Source organism: Pezoporus occidentalis, unplaced genomic scaffold (assembly GCF_034315485.1).
Source record: "Pezoporus occidentalis ecotype Australia unplaced genomic scaffold, CSIRO_AGI_Poc_V1 ctg11, whole genome shotgun sequence".
Lineage (NCBI taxonomy): Eukaryota > Metazoa > Chordata > Aves > Psittaciformes > Psittacidae > Pezoporus > Pezoporus occidentalis.
Genome location: NW_026912886.1, coordinates 11,438,803 through 11,464,831, shown reverse-complemented (window position 1 = coordinate 11,464,831; position 26,029 = coordinate 11,438,803). Strand labels below are relative to the sequence as shown.

Sequence of the window (26,029 nt, the reverse complement as noted above, 5' to 3'; positions counted from 1 at the left end):
TTATTTTTATATATAAAGAGTACAATTTTGCCTTTGAGGAACTTCATTTTAAGGAGTGGAGGAGCTCAAAGTGCTTTCAAGGCCCAAGTTCAGCTCATAATCCAAGAGTGAATTCAGTATCTTCATAGGCTGAGGGTGGATGTGCTTTTAGTTCATCAGGCTTTTAAAGATTATGAATTTGCAGATGTATGAGGGACTAGGGGTGGGGAGCTGTTGCCTCTAAGTGGTGTTAAAATGTAAAACTCGGGAGTATGGCTCTGATCAACATCCATTTCAGCATTCCCATAAAAAGCTTATGACTTGGCAGGGTTTCAGGGACTGGAAGAAAAATAATGCCCTGCATACAACATGTTTTATTAATGCTGAAGGTGTAACGTTGCTGTATTTCAGTGTCTGCCACTGCAGAGTAAGTTCAGTTTGGCTCTTGCAGTCTTTGGCTTTTCCCCCAAATAAAACAAGGTGTGACTCCACATCTGCGTTTTCCTAGTAGTCTTGTATTTATCAGGAGTATACGTATTCCCAAGTTGTGGCTAGGTTTCCTACTTTTCCTTCTTTAATTCTCCTGTGTCACAAAGTAAATTCATGATTCGGGACCCTCAGCTGGTACTGTACAGTGCATTCACTTAAGCCTTGATGTTAAGCATCACATCCCACTTTCTTGCCGTGATAACTTTTTGCCTCCTTTTAAGCTCTAAAGGTGAATTTGAAATTAGACAGCTGGGAAAGTAGCCTTTGAAAACTTGGCAAATGTGGTTGACCCAATGACAGCAATGTAAAAAATACATATTTTTAAGGGAAATCAATGTTGTAAGACTTTAAGATGAAATTGCTGCAGATAATTTGTATATCTAAAATGCTAGGGAAGGCAGAGAAGACAATTGAAGTGCAAAATCCCAATTTACAATCACGTACCGATGTTACTTTGGTAAAATCACCTCTGTGTTGGCTTTGGCTGGTGATCAAGGAATGGCTTAGGGAGACAGCTGGAGTGGGATCACTTGCGGTGTGTGAGGCATCAGGTCACGCTCTGAAACAGGAGTCTGAATTCAAACACTGAACACTGGCCTCTTTTAGCAGGCGCTCTGCAGCCTGGCTGTAGGACACAGTCTGGGTTCTTTGAGATGGGAGAAGTGTGGTTATGTGACTTCTTAAATGTAGGTTTTGTTCCCTGAGTTATTGTGCTGGCTTTGGATGGGGTCGAGTTAGATCTCTCTGTAGTAGGTAGTTATGAGGCTGTGTTTTGGGTTTGTACTGAAAACCGTGCTGAGCACACAGGGATGTTTTAGTTACTGCTGAGCAGTGCTTACACAGAGTCAAGGTCTGTTTTGCTCCACGCCCCACCAGTGAGCAGGCTGGAGGTGCACAGGGAGGAAGGACAGCTGTGACAGCTGATCCCAACTGACCCAAGGGATATCCCATACTATATGGTGTCATGCAGATAAAGCTGTGTGAAGAAAGAAGAGGGCATGTTTGGAGTGGGGGTGTTTGTCTTCCCAGCTAACCATTCCCAAGTAACCCTGCTTTCCTGGAGATTCCTTTGCCAATGGGAAGTGGTGAGTGAATTCCTTGTTTGGCTTTGCTTGTGCACGTGCTTTTTGCTTTGCCTGTTAAACTGCCTTCATCTCAACCCAGTTTTTGCACTTTTACCCTTCCAATCCTCTTCGCCATCCCACTGCAGAGGAGTGAGCAAGCAGCTATGTGGTGCGTAGTTGCTGGATGGGGTTAAACCAGAACAGTTACCATACTGTTTAGTATTGACATAGCTCTATCTCCATCTCATGCTTCTGATTTGTGGGTGCTATTGCTTGATTAATATTTGTGAAGCATTTGGAGCGTTTTAAAGTGCTGTAGGAGTGTAAAATACTGCATTTGCATTCAGTTGTAAATGCAGATTTCCAGCTCTAGCAGCACAAGTGCTTCACTGAGTCTTGCAGGTTTTCTATGGCCTGGTTCTCTTCTTGTTTCCTCACTCTCATTTGACCCAAGCCATCAGTTCTTTCCTTGTTACTCCTTCCTGACACAGGATTGTCAGTCTGTGCCTCTGACCAAGCTGCTCTGTTCCCCCCTCTTCCACAGGTGTTCAAGGCCAGGTTGGATGGGGCTTTGAGCAGTCTGGTCTAGTGGAGGTTGGACTAGGCCATCTTTAAAGGTTCTTTCCAACACAAACCATTCTGAGTCTGATTTCTTCCAAGGAAGCCCTGTCAAAGTTAATAGAGGTTCTTACCTCCCCCTTGCCCTGTTTCAGGTGTGCCCACGGAAATCTTGACCCTCTTCCCCATGCCTGTGAGGTCGAGTGTTTATTCCTGGCAGGGAGCAAAACATTTCTTCCTCTAGTTCCTCCCTTGTCCATCCCACAGGCCCTGCACAGAGGTCTGGGAGCTGCCCTTTAGGGAATCCATTTGGACTTTTCATTTGCTTCCCCAGGGAGGAGTTGGGTGAGCCTTGGCTGCTTTTCTCCCCCATGTTAGGCATACTGATCCTTGGAGGTGGAGGTTTGTTTAAAGGCAGCAGCCAGGCATGGACTGAGGTTGGGGACGGACGTGCCAGTGGCTGAAGGCTACAAGCCAGAAGTGTTTTGGTGCTGCCTGTGGCAGGGACAGAGTGAGAAGGTTCTTTCTCAGGCGAGATTGTGGGGAGGTTCATCTGGGGCTTATGTGGCTATTGTGGCTGGATGTGGTACTCCCTCAGAGGAAGCCATTCTGTAACGGACAGTGCTACCTTTGAGGCACTCACACTGCCTCTCTCTGACCTAGAAATGTTTTGAAACTTGTTTGGTATTCACCAGTTCTGGACAGCTGAAAACCACCCATGTGAGCATGATTTGATTAGTTAGTGGAAGAAATTCCCACTTCCCAGATCAGAGTTGGCTGGGCTTTTAAAGAGGCTTAATACATTATTTGCAGATGAAAACGGAAGTTTAACACTGGACTGTCTAGCAAGAGTTGTAGAAGCACCAGCTGCTTCAGCAACAGCTGAAATCCTTCTGTTTTCAACCAAACTGAAGCTCCCTGGGACTTGCTGGTGTGTTACCTGTGGTGCTGGCAGCAGTGCTTACGGCCGGCATCCTCTGAGGAAGCAAAAGCTCATATAACTTGGTCTGCCTCCCCTTGCTGAGCCAAGGCTTTAATTCAAGCATGCATAAAGCAAAGAATTTGATCAGGCTCCTAATGTCGGTCACATCAGGAATGAAGTGAAAAGGAGTAGAGCCGAGTTACAGAACACAAGGTTTTTATTGTAAAGTATGAAGTGTTTGGCAGGCTCCTGAAAATGCACATTAACAGTCCCAGTCAAGTTGCTGTGTAATCTGGTTCTTGCCGTTACCCCTGTGTGATGAGCTTGCTGCATGGATGATCCAGACAAGTTTGGCTTGTCCTGTCAGCAGGTTCCCTCAGCATCTCTCAATCTTGGGTATTTATGGCTTGAGATAAGGTATGTGTTGAGTTGCACTTAATCCTAAATCAGGTCTATGCTTAATCTAGCACAGGAGGAAAAATTCTGTTATGCTGGAACCCTTCCTGGGGTGTTATGTGGGTTTTCTTACAATAGAAATGAGGGGAAGTGAAAGGAGAATAGAGGCTTAAGTGGTTTCAGTTACTACAATGTTTGCCTACTGCAGCATTAACTTTGTATTTCACATCTTTTCCCAGGGGTGGGAGAGGAAGGAAAGGAAGGGGGGAAATTGGTGGTACAATTTTAGTTCAAGTAGGTTAGCACTTGTTAAACTGGTGTGCGTTATGAAGCTAAGTGGTGGTTTTGGGGTTGTTTAACACTTAGGTCTATGTAACCTTTGCTGTTTATGCCTGTTGGAGAGGTTAATCTCTCCAAAAGGCTCTGAGCTGCTTGGCTTGGTGTGGTTGCCTCAGCTACAGGAGCATAAACCAGTAACGCTGGGGGAAGTGGAGGGATAAACATTTGCTGTTCTTTATTTGCATGTGGAATTACAAGAACCTGGGATATGTTTAGTGACTTGGAACAATTTTATTTGAAGGCTCTCTCGGTCATGACCTCCACACATTTACATAATGAATGAAGTATTCAAGCCATTGCAGTGTAATAAGGAAATCTGTTAAGATTGCAGTCCCTTTGTATCAGCTGACCGTGGTCTGACTAACCAACCAATTTTGTTTAATCTGCTTTTTTAATTAAACATCATGTACTTAATGGAATAACTTACTGGCATGTAGTCAGAGCATCTATGAAGCTTGCCCTTTTCTCTGTGTACTGTGCCTGTTGGTATTTTAAGTGCATGAAAGCAAAGGAAAAAGGGATTAATATAAGAACTCTAGAGATTGCTTGTTGTTATTCCTATGATCTGATTGCATCTGTAGTTTCTCCTAAGATACATTCATATTGCACTCTAGGGTGGTTGAAATGCCACTGACTTGGTGGCTCTAGAGTGACATTTATCCATGTGGCCTTCTGAGACAAAGCTGACTTATGCTGTAACCTCTCCCTTCCCGGTGCAATCACGGGTGTGTTTGGCCTTCCATCCAGCTGGTGTATTTATAGAGCTGAATTGGACTTTTGTGGAGGGGAAGGAGGAGTTTGGCCAGTTCAGGATCTCCCATGTGTGGAAGCGCTGCTGTGTTCTGCAGCTTCTGTTGTTTGATATCTCTCCCAGCTTCTTCCCAAGCCCTAGGGACTGGGTTGGACAAGGTGTTTGGCATCTTGAGTCTGAAGAGTGTGCTGGGAGGAGGTTGTTGGTGTTATTAAATGACTTTTGCATGTTAATGTGCAGTATTGGGATTATTTGAGCACCTTTAAAAACCAGGTCCTATAGAGAGCATAAGGAGGATGTCTAAGTGTGAACCTCTTGAGTTCTGTCTCTTTTTATGTGATAATTGCTGCCAGGTTGAGAAGTATTGCAGACAGACGGGGTGTAGGCTTTTCAGGCACAAAAAGTGATGCAGAATGATGCTTGCTGACATATAAGGATAATACTGGAGAAGTTAATATTCTTTTCTTACTGCTGGTAGCTTCTGTGCTTAGCTTCTATGCTGCCATGACCTAAGATGTGTGGTCTATGTTACTAAAATCATACAGCAAATAAACTTGTCCAGGCAAGAACATGGCCTTGATGCACAATTGCTAGCTAGAGCCCTAGGCCTGAAAGCAATATTAGTGTTGGAGATGGTGGTAAGGAGTAATCTTCTAGGTCTCTCTCTATATTTAGTCCTTTTAAGGTTTTTAGCTATGCTCTTGAACTGCAATTTTTTTAATTGCAAGGGACATAAATCTTCTTGTTACATTACAAGGGAATGCAAAACTCTACCTTCTTTCAATTCAGAGTACATTCCTTGTATTAAAGAAGAAAAAAGTGCCTGATAGTGATGCTGAAAAGCATGCACCTTTTGAAGCTCTGTAGAGAGTGAATATTCAATGTGTGAGCCAGGAGCAAGCTCCAGCAGGGATTATGTGGGAGCTTTGTGTGGGAGGAATTTAACTCGCCCATGGTTTACATGATATAAAGACCCTTCTTTCCTTGACTTACAGGAGTATCCCCACTGAAGTCAGAGCTGCTATTCACATGAAGGAGGATTTGCAGATTACAGTCTTAATTTAGATGTATTTATTTGTGTAAGACTGGCTTGGTAATACAGATAATGCACAATTTATTATGTCTGTTAAACTTTCAGATTTCCATCCTGTTTAGGAAGAATTCACTGGACTTTATCACACTGAAAAATGAGCCTGTCATTTCCTGAAGAGTAATAAAGAGCATTGGCAAAGATTGTGATGTCTTTCAAGACCCAGCAGTGTTTCTGTGTAGTGTTTGTGAGCTGCCTACCCCAGAGTGCCCAAAAGGCCAGTTATAGGTACCTTGGTGTTATAATACTTAACTGACCAAAGCACGGCTGGTTGAGCATTGCCAGCGGGTCTTACCTTTGTCCGTGACTTTACAGCGCACAATAGTAACAAAGCCCCATTGTACAAACATGGGAGGGTGGTGGAATCGGAAGGAACTTGCCTGGAATTGCTTTTAATGGAGGAATCGGGAAAGTCTGTTCCCACAGAGATCTTCTGTCATCTTTCAGACCCAAGGATCCAGCATCAGCCTTCATACCTTTTCCTCGCAGTACTTTTGGGAGGGTGATAAGTTGGGAGGGTGGTAAGTTGGCAGTGGGGAATCTCTTCATGTGATGCGAAAGTGAGTGGCTGTCACTGGAGCTTGAACAGAGCTGGGTCCTCAAGCTGAACAAAACTGCGCCCTCAGCAGGTTTGCCGATGACACCAGGCTGTGTCGTTCGGTTGATAGGCTGAAGGGAAGGAATGCCATCCAGAGGGACCTCGGCACGCTTGTGAGGTGGGCTGATGCCAACCTCATGAAGTTTAACCATGCCAAGTGCAAGGTCCTACACCTGGGTCGGAGCAATCCCAGGCACAGCTACAGGTTGGGCAGAGAAGAGATTCAGAGCATCCCTGTGGAGGAGGACTTGGGGGTGTTGGTTGATGAGAAAATGAACATGAGCTAGCTTCAGTGTGCGCTTGCAGCCCAGAAAGCCAACTGCATCCTGGGCTGCATCAAAAGGAGTGTGACCAGCAGGTTGAAGGAGGTGATCCTACCCCTCTGCTCTGCTCTTGTGAGACTTCACCTGGAGCATTGTGTGCAGTTCTGGTGTCCTCAACATAAAAAGGACATGGAACTGTTGGAACAAGTCCAGAGGAGGCCATGAGGAAGATCAGGGGACTGGAGCACCTCCTGTATGAAGACAGGCTGAGGAAGCTGGGGCTGTTCAGCCTGGAGAAGAGAAGGCTTCGTGGAGACCTCATAGCAGCCTTCCAGTATCTGAAGGGGGCCTATAGGGATGCTGGGGATGGACTCTTCATTAGGGACTGTAGTGATAGGACAAGGGGTAACGGGTTAAATCTTAAACAGGGGAAGTTTAGATTGGGTATAAGGAAGAAGTTCTTTACTGTGAGGGTGCTGAGGCACTGGAATGGGTTGCCCAGGGAGGTTGTGAATGCTCCATCCCTGGCAGTGTTCAAGACCAGGTTGGACGACGCCTTGGGTGATATGATTTAGTGTAAGGTGTCCCTGCCCATGGCAGGGGGGTTGGAACTAGATGATCTTAAGGTCCTTTCCAACCCTAACTATTCTGTGATTCTATGGCAACTTAACCCTATGCTGTTTTGAGGTATGCTTCTTAAGCTGCTGTGATTGTCTTGGGATATCTCTATTTCTTTGCTGTGATTGCACATACGCCTTGAATTCTCTGAATGTGTTGAGCACCTTTTTTAATCCTACTGCATGTGACTGTTGTCTGGACATCAACCTGATTGCTCATCCTTTCCATCTAAGCTCTGATGCATCTGGTGATGTTTATTTGAGAAAGTTTCCTCTTGTTGTTCACATTCCCCTCCTCGCCCTGTGAAGGCATAGGGTTACATTAGGCATTCTTTCCTCCTGCAGCTCCAGTTCAGGAAAGGTTTGAAAATTCTCCATCAAAAATCACTAAGGATTTTCTGGCTGCCTTAGGGTACTTTCCAGCCTTTGCCTCTGCTTCTCATTGCCTTGTAATAGCAACACTTCCCCAGAGCATGGTGTACCTGAGAGGTAGAACACATGCTGCTGTGGTAGTTAATAGCCATGGGTGCTGATGTAAGTTTGTGTGGCCAACAACAGTGATCAAAGCCAATTTTTTAGAGGTTGGAAGCTGGGTGTGAGAGCTAAGTTGCTGGTGGGACCCTTTTAAATGAGAAGAAACACAAGCTGCTGGCTTTCAAGATTTACACTTTAGGGAATAAAGGACATAAAGGATCTATTTTGCCAGGTGGCTTAGATATTAAAGCAGCAGCTGAACAAAGTAGAGCAAGCACTCTTCTGGTAAGTGCACGAATAGCATTGTACAGTTCTGCCTTTAGTGTCCATTCCTCTCATGCTCCATCCACCGAGTACCAAACTTCTAGGGATGGAAACTGAGGTTTATTCATGCTGTTTATACTCACTGAAGGGTAATGCTTGATGCCTTGGTTTTTCCCTTCCGCTGCTCTCCTCCAGCGTGCTTCTGCTGAGCTGGCTTAGTGCTGGGCTGCTGCTTACAGGCAGACAACATGATGTAGTGTGGGAGCAGCTTCTTGCTGACAGCGTCCCTGAGCTGGTGGTAAAGAGCCCTGAGACATTCTTCTCCAGACCAGAGTCCAGATTGCTCTCACACTCCCTTCTGTCATGTGTTTATCATACCTGCTCCAAGCAGTGTAGGAAGGGGGTGTGTTAGGATTGGTTTAGTTTTTAGAAATAAAAGGTTGAAACCTTTGATCAGTTGTGACAGATAAGAGTAATAAATGTGGTAAAATGGCATATTTTTTAATTGAAGAAATTTGGCACATGTGAGACAAATTGTTGCATTCTAAACTTCATTTGCAGTGCAACAAGCAGATGAGGGATGTGCAAGACAGCGTGGCAGGAGAGCTCAGCATCCTGAATCTAGGATGAGGGTATCCTGGACTTACAGTGAGAAGTTCTACAACAAGAACCCAAACCACCAAAACAACAACAAAACCCACATCTCTAGGAAAGCATAGCTCAGAGCCATGTCTTGGCACATACTATGTTGTGTGGCTCAGATGCTCTGTGGTCAGCAGTAGTCTTTCCATTCTGTGGAAAGTAGCCTTGAGCAGGTGGAGCCCAAGTTACCTGACACAAGGGAGTTTTCACTTCTCATAACTTCATAATGACTTCTGTTTTAGTCACTTATGGGCATCAGGACCATCCAGTAAAGACACACATGCTTATAATAAAAAGAAGACTGAATCTGCATTCTTCTCTGCTTTTATGTGGGCCTTTTGGTTCATGACTCACAGGCTCTTGTAGAGGCTTCTGAGCCAAAAATGCAACTGCATTTTTGTGTGTCACGTGCTGCCTTGTCCAGTAATAGCAGCAATTGAACAAGAGAGGAGAGAATAATACAACTTGCCTTACTGCAAGTGTGTGTGGAATCGTACTCCTGGGAAGTTAAAGAAGACTTTCATAGTGTGTAACATTTTTATAAACTCCCTATGCTTCTTAACACTCTGGATGCTTGTGTAAGTATTACAACTAGTAAAGGGTGTCTCTATGGTTTTGTGGTGGAAGACCTATCACCAATGACTCAGTTGAGATGTTCTTGGAAGTGTATGATCTAGCAGTAGGGGAGAGGGTTTGAATTTACAGCTGTGAAGCATTGAGAAATGCATTGTTTTAGCAAATACATTCAGCTGAGAAAAGAAATGCAAAGCAGAGACCATGCTGGAGCCTGGATGCGGACCTCATTCCCTGTGTAATGCGGATGTTCCCCACAACAGTTCACCAGCATGTTTTGCACGTCTTCAGTCTCCAAAATGGTTCTTTTGTCTAGGTGTTTCATCTTTCTAAGATTTGAGTTTTACTCTTTGCCATGAGATGATTTGTCCTGTTGAAAGGGGGTGTAAAGAAGAAATGGAGCTGTCTTTTGAACTGTGTTTTAAAGTGATGGGTTGGTAGTTTGGCCACTCTTTTAAACCTTCAGGAGAAGCCCTGATGGTCAGCAGTTGCATATGATCAGAACACAGGCTCTAGGCTTTAAGTATGATAATTTTTTCCAATGAAGCAGGTCTGCCCTATGTTGGATTTTCCCCATAGTATATTGAGAATAAAAGATGATTTTAGTGTTTCCTAAGTGTGTAGCAGCACTTGATACCTAGCCCATGTTACACCTTTTACGTAATACATGGTGGTTAATGCACAAAGGTTGAAGTGTTCTTTAAGTGCATTTCTGTGCAAGTTTATGAAACCTTTTAATCCATTACTAAAGTGTTGCAAATACAGACTGACTGTAAACGGTGTATCCTATCAGTGAAGAAAAACAACAGTCTTGGAGACCTTTATTTTAAAGGTTGTTTTTGAGGGTTTAATTGGGAAAAATGTTACTTGCCAGCATTTCAGTGCTGCTTGTTTTTCCACACTGGAGCCTGTAATCTTTCTTCACGTGGAGATAAGTGTTCACATTCTGTTTTACTTTGTTTGAAATATTGGTATGTGAAATCCGTCCTGCTGCTGCATCCCTTTATGTTGGAGATGCCTGTCAGAGAAGGTCCCCATCCCCACAGGGATGGGGAAGGAGCACATCTGGACCACCAGCCAGACAGTGCTACTCTAGGAGCCTTGCTGGAAGTAAGAAACCAGATGTAATGGGATTTAGGGTAACACAGAAGACTATGTGAATCTTTCTTTTGTAAATCTTTTCATTGCACTGTACAGTTTTCACTCCAAGTGCTTCAGGACTTGAGTACTGTAGGTGGATTTACGAACTGTTGACATACAGATGTGACCCTGCCTCAGCAGAATAAAACCAAAACTCCGAGGTCTTCCCCCAGTTATTGCCAATAGTTTTGATATCTGTGAAAATAATAGTCTCCAAGACAGTAGCTTTTCCTTGGTGATAGCAGCTATCCTTTTTACATGACATGTGTTTATTGTTATTAACTTACAAGTTGGATTTATGAAACTTCTCTGTTCATTGTGGACTGCAACTCTTCAGATTTCATAAACTATTTTAAATAAACCTTTGCTGGCTTTTCTCTCAAAATTTAACTTAAATTCCTTTTGGAAGCTCTGAGCTGCAGTTGGATCTGCTGTAAGGCAATGTAAATGTACCTTTGCATGCCCCTTACATGTACAATGGAAACTTCCTGTAGCTATGGCAGGAACGGACTGCGCTATTGCTGGACTCTTCCATCTCTGTTTTATGTGCCCTGGTCCTGCAACGGGCTGAGCACTTTACCCTTCTAGTGCAGCAGAGCTAGACTGTGTATCTCATACCAGCCACATGAGTATCATTACTGACCTCTGTGACCTGCTTAGTGCTAAACTGCTGCATGTTTTGCTGAGCAATGCTGAATGCACCAGGGGATTGAGGTCTTGTCTCTTGGAGGCTCAACTGCTTACTTCATAGCAGCTGATTGATGATTACTAGAGGAGGATGTCATCTTGTTTTATATTGGCCAGGTAACAATTCAGACAAGTGCTATCCAAGCTACCCCTGCAGACCTCTGCAAGCAGTGAGACGACTGGCACCCCCAGAGCATCGTTCCTTCATCCTAAAATCACCGAAACAAAGTGGTCTGTAGACAGGGAGGAGATGGCTAGATTAGACTGTGCCCAAGTTTTAGTGGGGTAAAACTGGGTGATGGGGATCTTTCCCTTCACGTGCCGTAGGTAAAATCTTTCTTGGAATAATGCAGACTACAAGAAGTTGTTAAACATTGCTGGCTATGTGAAGTTCTGAACCAGGTAAAATTGTTGTGATTTACATCAAAACATAGCCTAATTGATAGAAGCATATGCTGTCTATGTTTAGACCCGGTTGTTTTCCTTGTCCTATTGCTCTTGGGCATTAGGAGAGAGGAAGGGTTGGGGAACAGAGCAGTAGCTGAACAAAACAAGGTGAATCAAGGGCAGAGCAGGAGGCTTAACTTGCAATTTCCGTGTCTTTGTTGGTTTAAGTCTGGCCCTCTTCATTGTTTAATGTTTTGTATTTAATTTCCTTGGTTGCTTAAGGAATGGTTGGGGCTGGCGGAGTTTAGAACCATGGTCAGGTAGGGCATGCAAGATTCAACCTGGTTTTTACTTCCAGTGTTTTTAAAGTAGGTCAGACAAATTAATGCATGCTCCAGAGGTGCTGAGAAACTTTTTAGTCCTGGCTGGCTCTTAAGTCTCTTCTGCAGCTTTGAGGATGAAAACCTTCAAGTGTTGTGGAGCACAGAAGGAGCTAGATCAGTGCATTTGGGTTGGATCTCTTGCTGCATCGCTGTGTTGAGCTTTTGTTTCCAATCATAGCACTTTCTTCCTTTCCTCTCCTGGTGCTCTGGCAGTGGAGAGGTGGAATTTGCAAAGGAAAACAGCTGTAGTTGAAGCTGTGGAAAAATTACCGAGGACAAATCCTTTGGGGTTATTGGGCTTGGTCTCTTAACTTTGAATTGCTCCTGTAAATGTTTAGAGGCAGGCTTGAAATCATGGACTTGAGGGGTAAATGGAGGTGAAATTTTTCAGCCTGCAACAGAGCTTCAATGACCTTAATGCTTTCTTCTGACCTTAATGTCATCTCGGAAAAGCACAGAAACAATGTCTTACCCCAAAATAAGTAAATAAAATCATTAGGTAGATGTTTATCTCCTGTAGAAACACTGGAAGAACTTTGTTTTTCTGCTGTTTCTGTGTCTGACCCCACCTTCCCCATTCCTTCTTAATCACATGCATACCTGCTAGCCCATTGCCATTGGGAGGTTTACGTGAGATGATCTCTGTTGCTTAGGAGTTAATCAGCTTGTGACGGCTGTTCTTCACCCTCCTGAGGTTTTCAGGAGAACTCTTGTGTCACCCCCAGGGATGTCGATGTTGATGAGAAGCCCTTCCCTTGTGTCCCTGGGGCTCATGCCTATGATCCTTCAGCCTGGCCTAGGCTCAGTTGTATTTTACTGCCTGAGCAGCAGGCCCAGGGCTTCAGTCCCTTCTCCCGGATCAGGGAATCTGCTCCAGCAGGAAACTGAGGTGGCAAAAGAAACTTGAATCTCTGTTTAACTGACCCTGGATCCGTCCAGCAGCAGGCTGGTGGGTGGATGGTGGCAGCTATGGGGAGGACAAGACCTCTTGGTGGCAACTGTTTGAGTTGGGCTTAAACCTGTAGTTGTTGGAACCTCACCTGAAAGGGCTTGAGGGAGGCTTGGCAGGTACCTGCAGGGGAGCATTGCTGAAGCTCTTAACAGTATCCTTTTCCATCACTGTTGAGTGTTAGGTTTCCACTGGATAAGCTGAGAGCTGCAAGATTTCATCTTTGTGAAGCTGGCTGTGTAAGAGGTTTTGGGTAAGGATGTAGCTCTTAAGAAGCAGGCTTTCTTCACCTGTGACACCCATCATATACCGTGAGCTGGTGGGTTATCTGTGATCTCTAGCAGCCTCTAGTGCTAAGTGCTTATGCTGTATGCTTGTACGTCTTCTTTCTTTTGATTGGGGAAGCAACATAATGAGTGTTTTCTAGTGAGTAGGTTAAACACATCAGATAAGATGTGGTGATTCTCTCAGAATACTTAATCCATTCCTTGTTTAGATTTCTGGGCAGGCATTAAGTTTTGGTGTCTTTGTTTTATGTCGCGTGTATAAATACTTGTTCTTTTATCTAAAGCATGTTATTTCTTATTATATGCATGTAATGCACACAAATGTTAAATTGGCATTAGTGTGTGACTGTTCTCCGTGGTGTAAATCTGCCTTTCTAGTCCTGAATGTGCCATGGAATAAGTGCATGTGCCCTTAGATGTCATGGTGAGCATTTTAATTGAGCGTGTGTTGGAGCACTTTGTAAGTATAGATCAGAAAAATGTTGTTTAGCAATAGATGTTATCTGTGGAATAATGTCAAGATTTAAGTCTACTGCTCTTAAGGGCAGGGCACCTGGAGGGGGAAAAAAGAAACAAAAGCAAAGTCGTTATCTTGAGAAAGATAACTCAGGCATCAACAGATGAAAAGCAAAGAATAAAGTTACTTGACCCAAGGTAAGAGCAATACTAAATACTGTGGTATGGTCCCTGCCTTAAAACCTTTACCTTCAGGAAAAAATAAAGTGTTGAGCAAACTGGTGCCCTTAAAGCAGACAACTGGATCAGTGGTTTAGGCACTGAGGACCAGTCAGTCTGGGCGCAGTTAGGGACAGGTATCAGTCTCAAGAAAGGATGGTTTACAGAGTACTGCTTTTGCTGTGAAGGTTACTCCTCTGTGTTGCTGAGTAGGGGATTTACTTATCCTCTCGGTGCAGCAGTTTGATGATGATTAAATCTGTGGTATTCAAGCCTTGGAGGGCCAAACTACTGAGCATCTGTGCATGGCTGGGAAAAGATCCACCGGTACCCTCTGCAGGATGGACTGTTGTCTGTGCAACTCCTGATGTTGCACTGGTGCTCCGTGCACCCTGTGTGCATGGATCACATAGGTGGAAAAATTCCTTTGTGTGTAGGATATTGCCAGGGATGGCAGCCAGGGCTGGACTGTGGATCCGGCTAACTCCTGTGGCCTGTTTATGAGAACATCCTGTGCCTATGGTGTTGGGCAGTTGGCCAGATAGACGTTAGCATTGGTGTTGTGCTCCCTGTGGCCATCATTTCTGTGTGCTCCTTTATCCCTTTTCCCCTACTCACAATAAAAAAAACCCCTGGGTTAGATGGTAACTAAAATATAAGCAGGCTATGGTCAGCTGAAGCAAAGTAATGAGCAGAAACTTTCCTGGTCCTGAAAAGTGTTGAAAAGGCTATTCAAGCTGTTGAAGACAACCTCCCAGCTGAGGAAGACCAGTTAAATATACATACACACACACACACACATATATATACATATATGTATTGTTGTTGTTGGTTTTGTTTGCTATTTTTTTAATTACTATTTATTTTATCTAATTGTGTAGTTATCAGCTAATCCTCTTTGATACTGTGCAGGATGACGATCAAGCCCTGAAGAAAGCAGGCAATGTCTGACCAGAAGATCAGCCACAATTGCAGGAATACGGGAAAGGGGAGATCCAAGTGCTTTGGGGCTCTGTTTGCAGGAGGTGAATCACCACTTGCATTGGTATAGATGGGGTAGATAGGCACTTGGAAACCCTTACATGCACGTGGAAATGCGGGTAGCGCCTTTGCTTTATTGCCATGTGCGTGCTTGGGTTGCGCCTACAGCTCCTGTTGACGTGCAGGAGGTGTTGCACAAGCGGTCATTTACAGGTGCGGTGGGAGAAGGGTGTGCCCAGGCAATTAGAGTTGGCTTTAACTTCTTGTTTTTCCTTCACTGCTCATTGCACTGAGCAAAAAAGCCCTTTACTGTATTTACTTGGTGGTAGCTGAAGAGGGGGACCGTGTTCTGTTGGGTGAAAACTGTTGTCATTGCTTGAACTAAAGATCATCTGCTTCAGGGGGTGGTTGGAGGAGAGAGATGAAGGAAGTCTGTGAAGGAACGCACAGGCAGATAGGTCAGCACAGTTGCGTAATTGCCCGGTGTACCTGCAGTAGGGTTTGCTAAGTGACGGTAGCCTTCATGTAATGTGTTTTTGTTTTGTTCCAGGATGCCTAGCAGCTGGTAGTGAAGTCATCCCAGTGCTGGTTGGGTGACTGGTTGTAACTCCTGATTAACGATAAAACAGGGAGGAGTGCACTTTGCAGAGAAAATGAGTAGGTTTCACTCTGGCCACCTCCAGCCCATGTGTGAAGCACACAGGAGGATGCAGACACAGCACAGCCAGGATTTCACTTCGCTGTGTGAATGCAGAGCAGTAGCAGGCTCAGTTAATTTTAGGCTATATTTGATGCTAGCCTTTGAGCTGTAGGTTACATGGACATTTGCTGACTTGTTTCAGGAATCCTTTTGCTGGTGGCAAAAGCTTGGTTCCTCCCCCAGCATGTACTCAGGGGTGTCAAAAGCACTGTTTGGATACTGGGCAAAATCTGTGCCATATTCTAATGCTATTTAATAATGTCCCTTTCTTTTCTACTTGTCATATTCTGTGTTTCTGTGACCTGCCTCTTTAGAGATATTATTGTTGCAGGTGTCTGTATCCGTTTTGCTTTGGCAAAAATGATTTTATACGTAAAGGGAACAAAATACAAATGCGGTTTAATTTTCTGAGCTTTGGTGTTGTGCACTTGTGGTGTGTGTGTTAAACAACATTGTGGCTTCAGCTGTGAAGTGCCTGTCTTGCAAGAGCTTGCATGGATCAGAATTAAGTAAGTGCCAGCATGCTTTGTAACTACAGACTATGTGTTAATGCATCCAGAAACAAGCTGCAGACCTTTTAGTACAGGATGGGCCCAGAGGCCTCATTCAGAGATTCCTCAATAAGCACTGACAATGACATGAGCTTTCCCCACCTTGCTACTGTTCCATACTTCACTTGTCCCCTGCTTTGCTGTCAGCGTTGCTTCTGCCTTTCATGGACCATGGTGTGGCTGGGAAAGCATTGCGGGCATAGAGGAGCAATGTTGTGCAGGAATGGCAGTATGGGGAAGTGAAAAGTTCCCAATCTGTGTTTCAATAGAATTAACATTTTATTTTACAGGTGAAAAGGGAATAAGAGTATGATGTCTTTCTAATAATAACAGTGAATACTAGTAAAGTAACTTTACAGGGTTTCTAGGTAAAGCATAGCATCTGTTCTTGAGGCTTTTGTTTGAACAAGTACATGCAAATAGTTATAAGCAGCTTCCAAGCTGATAGTATCACACTTCCTTAGCATTACAGTTTTGGTGCTGTCATTTCTTTCAAGTCCTTCAATATTGACCGTAGCACTTAACTGCTTTTCAAAATCCCAATAGTACTTCTTAGTCTTGATGCTGGTTTAGTGCTTTTCATCTGAGCACTTTACAAAAAGAAGGTAAAATTAGGCTGCTGAGCTGCAATTTGGTACTGTGTTCATCGATGTAAGAAGTCAATACAGCGTAAAAGAGTATTTCAAACCAAATGATTTCTCTCTTATGCCAAACCAATGCTATAAATAGAAATCAGTACTATCTGGAAGTATTTGAGCTTATTCAGTAAAAAACCCACACTCGGAAATCCTGGGGTAAGAGTGTTCTCTTCCATATAAACTGTTCATGCTGAGTGCTCATCAAATACCTAAATTGCCGTATTTGTTGTCAGAGTTGATGGGTGATCTCTCTCTGTTGACCCTGTGCTGATAATGCATTCTTAAATGAGGCTGCATCTGGGAGTTAAACTGCATGGCACAGTGCAAAAGTCACCCCTGTTGTAAACTGAACGGGTTTCACTGGAGTTATGTCACCTCTAGATAATGGGATGGTAAAGCTGAGAGGAGCAAGTGCTACTTGTGAGGTACAAGGGGTTGCTAGGACAGTCTTTAGATGCATACATTGAGTTTAAATGAGGAGATTTGTGAAAAGGGCTAACGTTGCTTTGAAGCATCTCTATTGCTCTGCTGTGGATGGCATTGCTCATCTTCACCCTTCAGCATCTGGAGTGAGGGAGGTAGGGTGTGATTGAGCGCATCTCACATGTTTGGAGTCAGATGATGGCTCTTGGAAAACGTGACCTGCACTGTGCAAGTCTGCATCTCGCTGCCTAAATGCTCAATTATTTGAGCTGTTGTGTAACGCACCTGTAATCTGAGCGCTGGGTTGCAGATTTTTCTTGCATCATTAGACCTTCCCTTTCATTACTGGTTTAGGACCATTATACAGAGCTCCTAATTTATATAATTAAGTGCTACACAGCTCCAGTGACACGTTGATCTAAGAAGTAAAGCAACTTAATGCTGTGGTTGCCCCATTGGTGTTGGGCAGAGCCGGGCAGGCGTGCAGCGGTGGATGGAGGCAGCCAGCTTTTGAAGAAAGGTGAGGATGGAGAGGCAATCCTAGCCCATTACAGACTGTGCTGGCAGCCCACTGTAAAGCCTTGGATTGGATCCATTGGAGCCATTTTCTGGCCCTTTTTGTCATGTCCCCCTCCCAGCATTTATCTGTTTAACCTGTAAACATGGTGGCCAAGGGGTCGTTGCTGTCTGCCTCCGCGATGCTCAGCATGGAGGGACCTTAGTCTTGGCTGGAGCTGCGGTGCCAGACAGGAATATACATTTGTTCTTCATATTTTATATTGTGTCAGCTCATGTTATATGCTGATATTTGGTTTGATATGTACATGTTCCCTTCCGTATCGCAAGGTTTTCAAGTGCAGGAGAAGTTCTTTATTGATTATTGTTTTTAAACTGTGTGGGAATGAAGAATAAAATCAATTTTGTACGTGGGGAAAGTAAGAGGAAGTAAGTGAATTGTGCAGGTTACACGGCTGGAGTTGGACTGCCCTGCTGGTGATGATTTTGACTTCATTCCTGTGGCAATGGAGCTTGATGAGCCTGTTTAGCTCAGTTTTACACGTGGGGATTGAGAAAGAGGCCACAGCTGAGTGGGATGGGTTTGAACAATGAAAGCATGGGGATAATGTCATAACCTTGATGTCATGGCCTTGCTTTGGGCAGGATAATGGACCAGATGATGTCCAAAGAGCCCTTCTAACCAGATTTTTTGCGTGACTCTTGTTTCCAAGCAGGCTGCCTTTTCTCAGGGCTGTATCCTGTTCTGCGGTGGCATGTCGCCTTCCCAGCAAACGTCCAGCCTGTCCTGCTCATGACTCGCACCTAATATTTCAAAGAAAATAGGCCCATTCTGTTAAGTGGGGGACTGTGGTCGTGGCATTTCCCTTTGCCTCGAGGCATTGCTTTGGTAGCTCTTGATGATGGCCATGTTGAAGTGGTCCTGAGCTTCACTGTGCTTCCTCTCAGATGTCCTGGTGCGGGTTCACTGCTTGCAGAGTCCTTGTGGCACCTCATCTTCTCTTGGGGAAACAGATTCCTGGGGGTTATTGTACAAGAGGAGTTTATGGAGCTCTGGTTGCTGTCAGGAGACAGGCAGAGAGGCATAAAGCATCTCTTTGTTTCGCTGCTTTGTGGTAGCTGGTGGAAGTAAAAAGCAAACCCAAAACTTTCAGCCTGTGCAGTTCTAGAGAGAAAATGTATGTGTCTGGGGCTACAGTGAGCAGGGAAGCGGTCCTGCTGGGTGCTTCCTTGCTTCCCTTTTCCACCAGCATGGGAGTATTTCTGTCTACAAGTTCAAGGCGACGCTGTCAAAAGCGTTTAGGTTTCAAAAGTTAACTTAATATGTATGAAACAACTTCTGTCTCCTGTCTCTTAGTGATCAGGATTAATGGGACTCCAGTTAGCAACTTCATGTTGTTGCTCTCTCTGCAGTGTGTACAATGGTGTGAAATATGGGTATGTTTTACTTTCTGTTGTTTTAAAATTCATGGCTTTTCTTCATCCAGTGTACAAAGTCAGGTGCTGCCCTCTAAACAAACCCCATAATTTACTTTTAGAGGAGCCCTGTGTGTGTCAGAATGTGATGAGCTGCAATCTGCCCTCTGCTCTGCTGGTAAAAATGTAGGGTGATGCAGCTGTGAATGGATCCATGGTGCATTTATACTTGTCCAAAGCAAAGCAGAATTTAGGCAAATAAATTTCTTCCATTTATATAGAATCATTTAGGTTGGAAAAGACCTTCAAGGTAGAGTCCAACTGTTGACCCAGCGCTACCAAGTACACCATGTAACCATGTCCCTAAGCACCACAGCTGACAAGGGTCACCTTGTCATAGAAGATCAGGTTGGTCGAGCAGGACCTGCCTCTCATAACCACTTGCTGACTGACGCTGCTCACCTGGTTGTCCAAGGAGTGTGTCCAGGCTCCCTTCCATAAGGAATTGGGAAACATGATTCAGACCACAGGATGACCTTCTGAAAGGGTCTCGTGAGCCAGTTTCTCACTGGAGACTCAACAGAAGCAGGAAAAGGATGTCCTGTAATGACAATATCATGCTATATAAATATAGGCTGTGTATTAAAAGCAAAAGATAACAGCGGTATGCAGTTGTACACCCAGAAGTTTTGGAGATGAGGAGAAGCAGTGTATTCCTTGACATCATTTGATAAAGAACTGTGAGGAGGTTTTATAGCAGGCAACAGCCCAAACTCAGAAATACTCCAGAGGTTTATTTGGGTGTTGTAGCTGTGGGCTTGGCTGGGTTTGGGTGTCTTGGTTATCAAAAGGTTCCAGCTGTATGAAATAACCTCAGATAATCAGCAGTTCATCTCCTAGACCATTATTGCCCTGATCTTGGGGCCGTTTTCTGGATTTGTTGAAAGCTTCATGGTGGCAATTACAACCAGATGGTGAGATAACTTGTTCGATGTGTCAAAGGGATCATCTGCCACAGCAACAAAACATGCAGCGCATCTCAGAACCATAAAATAGGTTTGTGTCCGGGGGAGGAAGAAAGAGCATGTTTGAGGAGTGGTTTCCTCTCTGCTAGGCAGGGTTTGGGATGGGTGGGTGTTTGCTGGGGGGAGGGGGGGGAATCAGGAGAGCAACTGGAAACCCTAATGTCCAAGCCTTGGGGCTCTACCAAGTATGTGAGTTCAAGAGGGCCAATTGATTGTTCCTAACCATATTTTTGACACAGGATAACTCCTTTCCTTGCTGTGGTAGCCACTGCTGTTCTTTTCACTTAGAAATGGGGAGTATCTTCTGATGCTTGGCTCCTCTGCTGTAAAGGGGATATCAGATGCAGATCACCTCTAAGCTGTTGGGCTCTTTTCTTGCAAAACAGCCTATCTGTTGCAAGAATTATGTATATATTCTGCAGGGCCAGTTACCTTGTCTTTTTAAAAGTATGAATAGCTGTAATGCTGTCCTTACACTTTTTTTCCCCTCTATCTTCCCTAAACATGCTTCAGTAATTAATCAGCAGCGTGGCTAATTTCTGCTTTAGCTGCCTTGCGATGTAAGGAGCAAGACTGTGAGCAATCTGCTATCAAATTATCCTACCCTAGCAAACAAGATGGGATCTTTTACCCTCTTTTTATTAAATCCAAGCAGAATAGGTTGTGTAAGTACAATTGTAAATAGGACTCTCCCATACATTCTCATTTACTTCAGTGAGCGCTGTGTGACACCATGATGATAGGGCCTTTTGGGCAGAAATTATCTGGAGTTACAGATCAGAATAGGGCAATGTTGGTGGAGCAGTGTAGGAATCTGGTTGCTTTTTTACAGCTTTCCTTATAAAGATGCCGTATATCATCAGCTTCCTGGAATAAATGTTATTTGTAAAGCAGTATAAGCTCACCCATTAAACAATTTCTTAAACTATCTTTTTAAGTTTCAGGAAAGGGGGGCTACGTCAGCATTCATCTATGCTTGGTAATGATTTCCCGGTAAAGGAAGAAGAGGAGAAGAAATCCACATGGGGAATTCCTTCTGAGATGGGTGTGCTTAGGCATGTGGGAGTTATCCCATAGCAGCTTCATGGGAAACACAAAATTAGTTCTTTGGGGAATTGAGTCTTTGATGTGGAGAGCGTTACTGATTGTGCAGGCTCTTTATGTATGGGCTAAACTATATATCTAGGGGTTTTTAATACCCTTTGCTTCTTCCTGAAGCAATCTCAAAATTCTTACAGAAAAAAAGCAAACAAAAAAAGCCCGGAGGAAGTGTTTTATGACCTGTATTGCTGCTTTTTATTGCTAGGTCGGTTGATTTTTCTCCACTTGCTAATGCTTTCCAAGTCATGAACGTCCAAGTGAGCTGTGCATGTGCATCTCCATACGCACACCCCCATTCCTTAGTGGATATGGTGGAAAACCTGCAGTGATTCACGACATACTGTCTGCTTTAGCAGTGTTAGCCATACTTGTGTTGCTTGTTGGTTCAAAGGAACAGCTTTATCTGACAAAATATTACAAGTATAGTATTAAAAGCTAAGTTATCAGTGTCCCATAAGTGAATGAAACCACTGTGTTGTATTATATGCCTTGGAGAGAGCTGTTACTTGGAAATCAACACATGATGCCTAGTAGGATGTGTGGGTTAATGTTGCTTGCTTAATGTAGTTAATAAGCCAACTGTATCTTTGGCTGCATCAAAAGGAGCATGACCAGCAGGTAGAGGGAGGTAATTCTACCCCTATATTCTGCTCTTCAGAGGCCCCATCTGGAGTCCTGTGCCCAGCTCTGGGGCCCCCAGAGGGATGTGGAACTGTTGGAACGAGTCTAGAGGAGACCACAAAGATGACCGGAGGGTTGGAGCCCCTCTCCTATGGAGACAGGCTGAGAAAGCTGGGCTTGTTCAGCCTGGAGAAGAGAGGGCTCCAGGGAGACCTTGGAGTAGCTTCCCAGTGCCTAAAGGGGGCCTACAAGAAAACTGAGAGAGGTGCTTTTTAAAGGGCAGTAGTGATAGGACAAAGGGGAATGGCTTTGAGCTAGAAGAGGGTAGATTTAGATGAGGTACAAGGAAGAAATCCTTCACTATGAGGATAGTGAGACACTGGAACAGGCTGCTCAGAGAGGTTGTGGCTGCCCCACCCCTGGAATTGTTCAAGGCCAGGCTGGATGGGGCTTTGAGCAACCTGGTGTAGTGGAAGGTGTCCCTGCTGCGGCAGGGCTTTGGAACCAGAAGGTCTTTAAGGTCCTTTCCAACCCAGACCATTCTGTGAGCTATCAAACAGTAACCATCTTTTAAAATGTCATCCTGTAAGTAACACTAAAGGAATTCTGGAAGGAAGTTCCAGTCTGTGACTGCAAGGGTGGTTATACTGGTTAACGAATCCAGAGAGAGTTTGGGTGCTTTGACTGGCATTTAATAGTTCAGGTAATTCCTCTTTCAGCCCCAGTAGTTTGCCATAAGGATATGATTCGGAAATGTGTGACACTACAGTGAAGAAATTCATGCACAATCCTGGTATTTTAAGAGGAACAAGAGGGTGAACTTATTTCTTTCACTAATTTGGTCTATGTTTAAATACACAAGTCTGTAGTAAAATGCCTTTTAGCATGCAGTACCCTGTAGTTCTTTGCAAAATAGTCTCCCATTTCTCATGAGGAAACCACCAGCAGAATGGATAAAAGAGACTCTTAGCAATAAATCTTAAGAAAACATGGTGTAAAAGTGACTTTGAGGTGTTCAGGTGATGCTGTTCCTGTGTTAGATTTGTGCAGTGCTTATCTTCCAGTGTTGTACATTCGTTCCCCAGCTAATTCACACAATACAGTTGATTTCCCAGCTGGTAACTAGTTTTGCCATTGTTACTTCTGTGCTTGTAGTTGCACTTTGAACTCAGCAGGTTGGCTCAGGCTGTGAGATTCCCTGATTACAGATGCTTTCCCAACGAGGGGAGCACAGAGTCTCCTCTATCTGGTAAAACAGGAGGCGGCAGTTGGTGTGTCGTGCTTGCGTTTGGTGATGTGTGGGTAGCCACAGCCTTTCCTGGTGTGGTACCCAAATGATGGCCTAAGGTGCTCTGATGACTTTGATTTAGCTACTAAAATCTCCCACACAGCATTGAATAAGCTGAAGCCCAGAGCTACTTCTCCTTTTGACATTTAATCCACTTTAACTGCTCTTTCCAGGTGTGCTTAGTAGACCAGATTCATCCCCCAGAATGAATGTACCGAGTAGATTTTGCCCCAAATCAGCAGGTGACCCAGAAGGGTTTGGCTGAGGTTTGCTGGTAGGTTTGGGCTTCATCTGCTGGCTATCACCTCCCATCATCTACTTTTGGTGCTTTTGTTCCTTATGAATGCCCTTATGGCAAGGTATTTTAAAAGTAGTCTAATGAAGTCTGTCCAAGAGGGGTTGTGTTTAAGGTGGGTTCAAAACACTTAAGGCCATCTTAGAGGTTTGGGAAATGGTGATGGACAGCAGATAAACAACTTTGGAAATAAGCCAAATAGCAAATAAAACCCAGCGATGCATGCCTCCTATACGGCTAGCAAGATAGAGGATGGTGTTTCCATCCTCCTTGGTGAGGTTGTGATGCCAGTTTGCAATGCCAGTTTGGGTGTTGGGACCCCCAAGTAGCTGTGCTGTCTTTTGCCCCTGGTGACATCTCCTTTCCTCTCTTCCAGGAGCTGAGCATCGTGACGTGCCCTGCTCCTCCCTGCTCGGTGTGGGAACGACTTGAAGGACATCTTGGAGCCACCTGTACTGCTTCATGCAGTTAAAGTAAGGTTAAATGTTTTGGCAGCTCTTTCAGGTACAGGCAAGGGTTGAGGGGAGAGGTTTGGGGGAATGGCTTTCTCAGCTTACCTGCTTGAGAGCAGGAAGGGATGCTAATATCAAAGCACACGTTATAAGCAAATTCACTAAGTTATTTTGCCATAAAATACAACTTCTTTGTGGTGGAAGCAAAACAGTAGAGGGGTGTGTGGTCTCAGCCCTTGCATCAACCATATGCCATGGTGTGAAATAGCACTTAACAGAGCATCAGCTGGTTTTCCCTATTATTTTAAGATATGAATTTCATGTCCCTGGGGCAGGCACACAGTTACAGCCCAAGGATTCCCGTGGGAGCCAGTCAGGATCAGAGCTGAGATCCACAGGACTCAAGTCCTGCGGGCTGCTATTGGGGCAGGCCTCCAGGTCAGCACCACAGCTGTCTGTCTGTCCTGGAGCAGTGGTGGCATTGAGGCTTCTGGGTTTGATTTTTTTTTTTTTCCATGGCATGGTGAACCAGACCAGGGGTCAGATGCGACCTAAAAGCAAATATATGGTTATTGCAGTACTGACAGTAGCTGGTTTGACTCATGGAGTTACACCCATTCTCTCCAAAAAGCCTTGAATTTGCAAAAACTGTTAGCCTGAAGCAAAGAAACTGTGAGAGTCTTGCTTGGAAATGGGCGCTTGTCGTGTCTGAGCACTGATGAAGGAGGGAGGGAGGAAAACCACTGCAAGCTGCCTCTTTTCTCCTCTCGCAGTCTCTAACCTGTTTACCTTCTGCAGCGTCTCATATTTTCCATAGCCTTGCTTGAGAAGAACAGTGCCATAACAATACTGGGTCCAAATCATTTGGTGTTACTGAGCTGTAGCAGCAGGTGGGTGGATTAGTCATAAACTGTTGTTACTGTAGAAAGACAAGTTGTCATTGTAATTATTTGGGTTTCCTTTCTTCAGTGGGGCTGGGCAGGGAAGTTATCCCTATTTTCAGGGCTTGAGAAAAATGAAGTCTTTGGCAAAATCATGAATGAAACCTGCTTTACTGGGAATGAGTAAGTGGCTGGCTGAAAGCTGGTCTCCAAGTTCATCGTGAATATCCATGTTTGTTAGTCAGAGTATGGGGCCGTGTTTGAAGGAGGAATACATGACACCAGCTGCCTGTAAGAGAAGCAATTTGTGGCTTTATTTGTCATATAGTTTCTTAATGTGCTGCTAATTTTGGGGGTGTGGTGAGCTTGCAGGAGGCAGCACTTGCTGCTGAGGAAGATGACAGACCTAATGGTGACCAAAGGGATGACTTCTTCCGTGGCTGCAGAGGAATCTTCAGGGAGCTCCTCCCCTGCCCTCCTGCCTGGGAACCAGCCTCTGCACATCACATGTGATTTCTGGGTGTGCCTCTGAAGGATCTGGTACAAAAGGGCTAAACTGGAGTTTACAAGCAGCATTCTCATCCCCTTGGCTTTTTTTGCCTGCTGGTCTAGGATTTCCATAATTGTGATTATAAAGATAATCATTTCATTCATGCAGTGGTTACTTCTTAATGAACTCCACCTTAATGAGCTCTGTAACATTTAAAATAGCTGTATGACTTGAAAAAAAAGAAAAAAGCAAACCCCCAAACCAAACCCCAGCAATAAAGGACGTATTTCCACTCCCCAACCTTAATCCTGTGCTATAACATAATTGCAGAGAGTTGCCTGGCTGGTGAGCAGCTGCACAGCGTGGGCTCTCTCTGCATAGCTGCTTGTCCCCGAGCTGGGGTAATAAATGATTTACTGGAGGCTTGGCCCTGGGGGCACTTAACCCCTTCGATTCCTGAGGGACCAGCCTGAAAAGTCACCTTGTAAAGGTGGTTGAAAAAAACGATTCTGGGTGCCAAGTGGGGGGTCTGTTGGCAAAAGTTTGCTTTCTTCAGTGTGTGCTGGGTGCGGAAAGGCTCGAACCCAGAAGGTGGGGTGGTGGAATTGGGTAGAAACTCTGCTTATTTAGAGTTTTATTACTTGATGCTTAATTTAAAAATCACATTTGAATAAGTGTTCTCTCTTGTCTTGATTTAGATAAGCAACCCTTCAATTGCTTGGGGTTTTACTTTCTGTAGGGCATTCCCTGGATCTCTAGTGTAGTACAGTGTCCTGGGAACAGAGCTCTGCAGCTCTGAATTTTCCTCTTTGGGGCTGCAGTACCAAATGACTCCATCATTGCACTTGCTAGGTGTGTTTTTTGAGGCTCCCATCTCTCAGAAGGGATGCTCCAGTAAAACAAGCACGTCCTGTGTATACCTGAAGTATGTGTTAGAGGAGAATGTTATCCCAAAGCACTTTTGAGTTGAAAAGGAGCACTTAAGAAGAAACAATTCTTAATTCTGCAGTGGCAGATATGGTTGTGCTCAGCCACAGGGAATGGGGTTAGCACAGGTTCTCCAGCAGGAAACCTGGAGTTACTGATGAAGTTTTCCGCTTTGGGGGAAAAAAAGAAGTGGCAGC

At 44.4% G+C, this 26,029-nt stretch overlaps 1 protein-coding gene across 17 annotated transcripts in view; it reads left to right on the top strand.

The window, feature by feature from the left end:
- The window catches only part of AKAP13 (A-kinase anchoring protein 13), a 216,828-nt gene that overhangs the window by 25,611 nt on the left and 165,188 nt on the right, over window positions 1-26,029 (top strand). For 15 of the 17 annotated variants that reach the window (XM_062630889.1, XM_062630996.1, XM_062631036.1 and 12 more), the window contains one exon: window positions 23,459-23,586. In XM_062630889.1, the coding sequence (XP_062486873.1) occupies window positions 23,566-23,586 (21 nt within the window). In that variant the 5' untranslated portion in view covers window positions 23,459-23,565. The remainder of the gene's footprint in view (window positions 1-23,458; window positions 23,587-26,029) is intronic. The other 2 variants (XM_062630927.1, XM_062630917.1) reach the window with 1 other exon arrangement.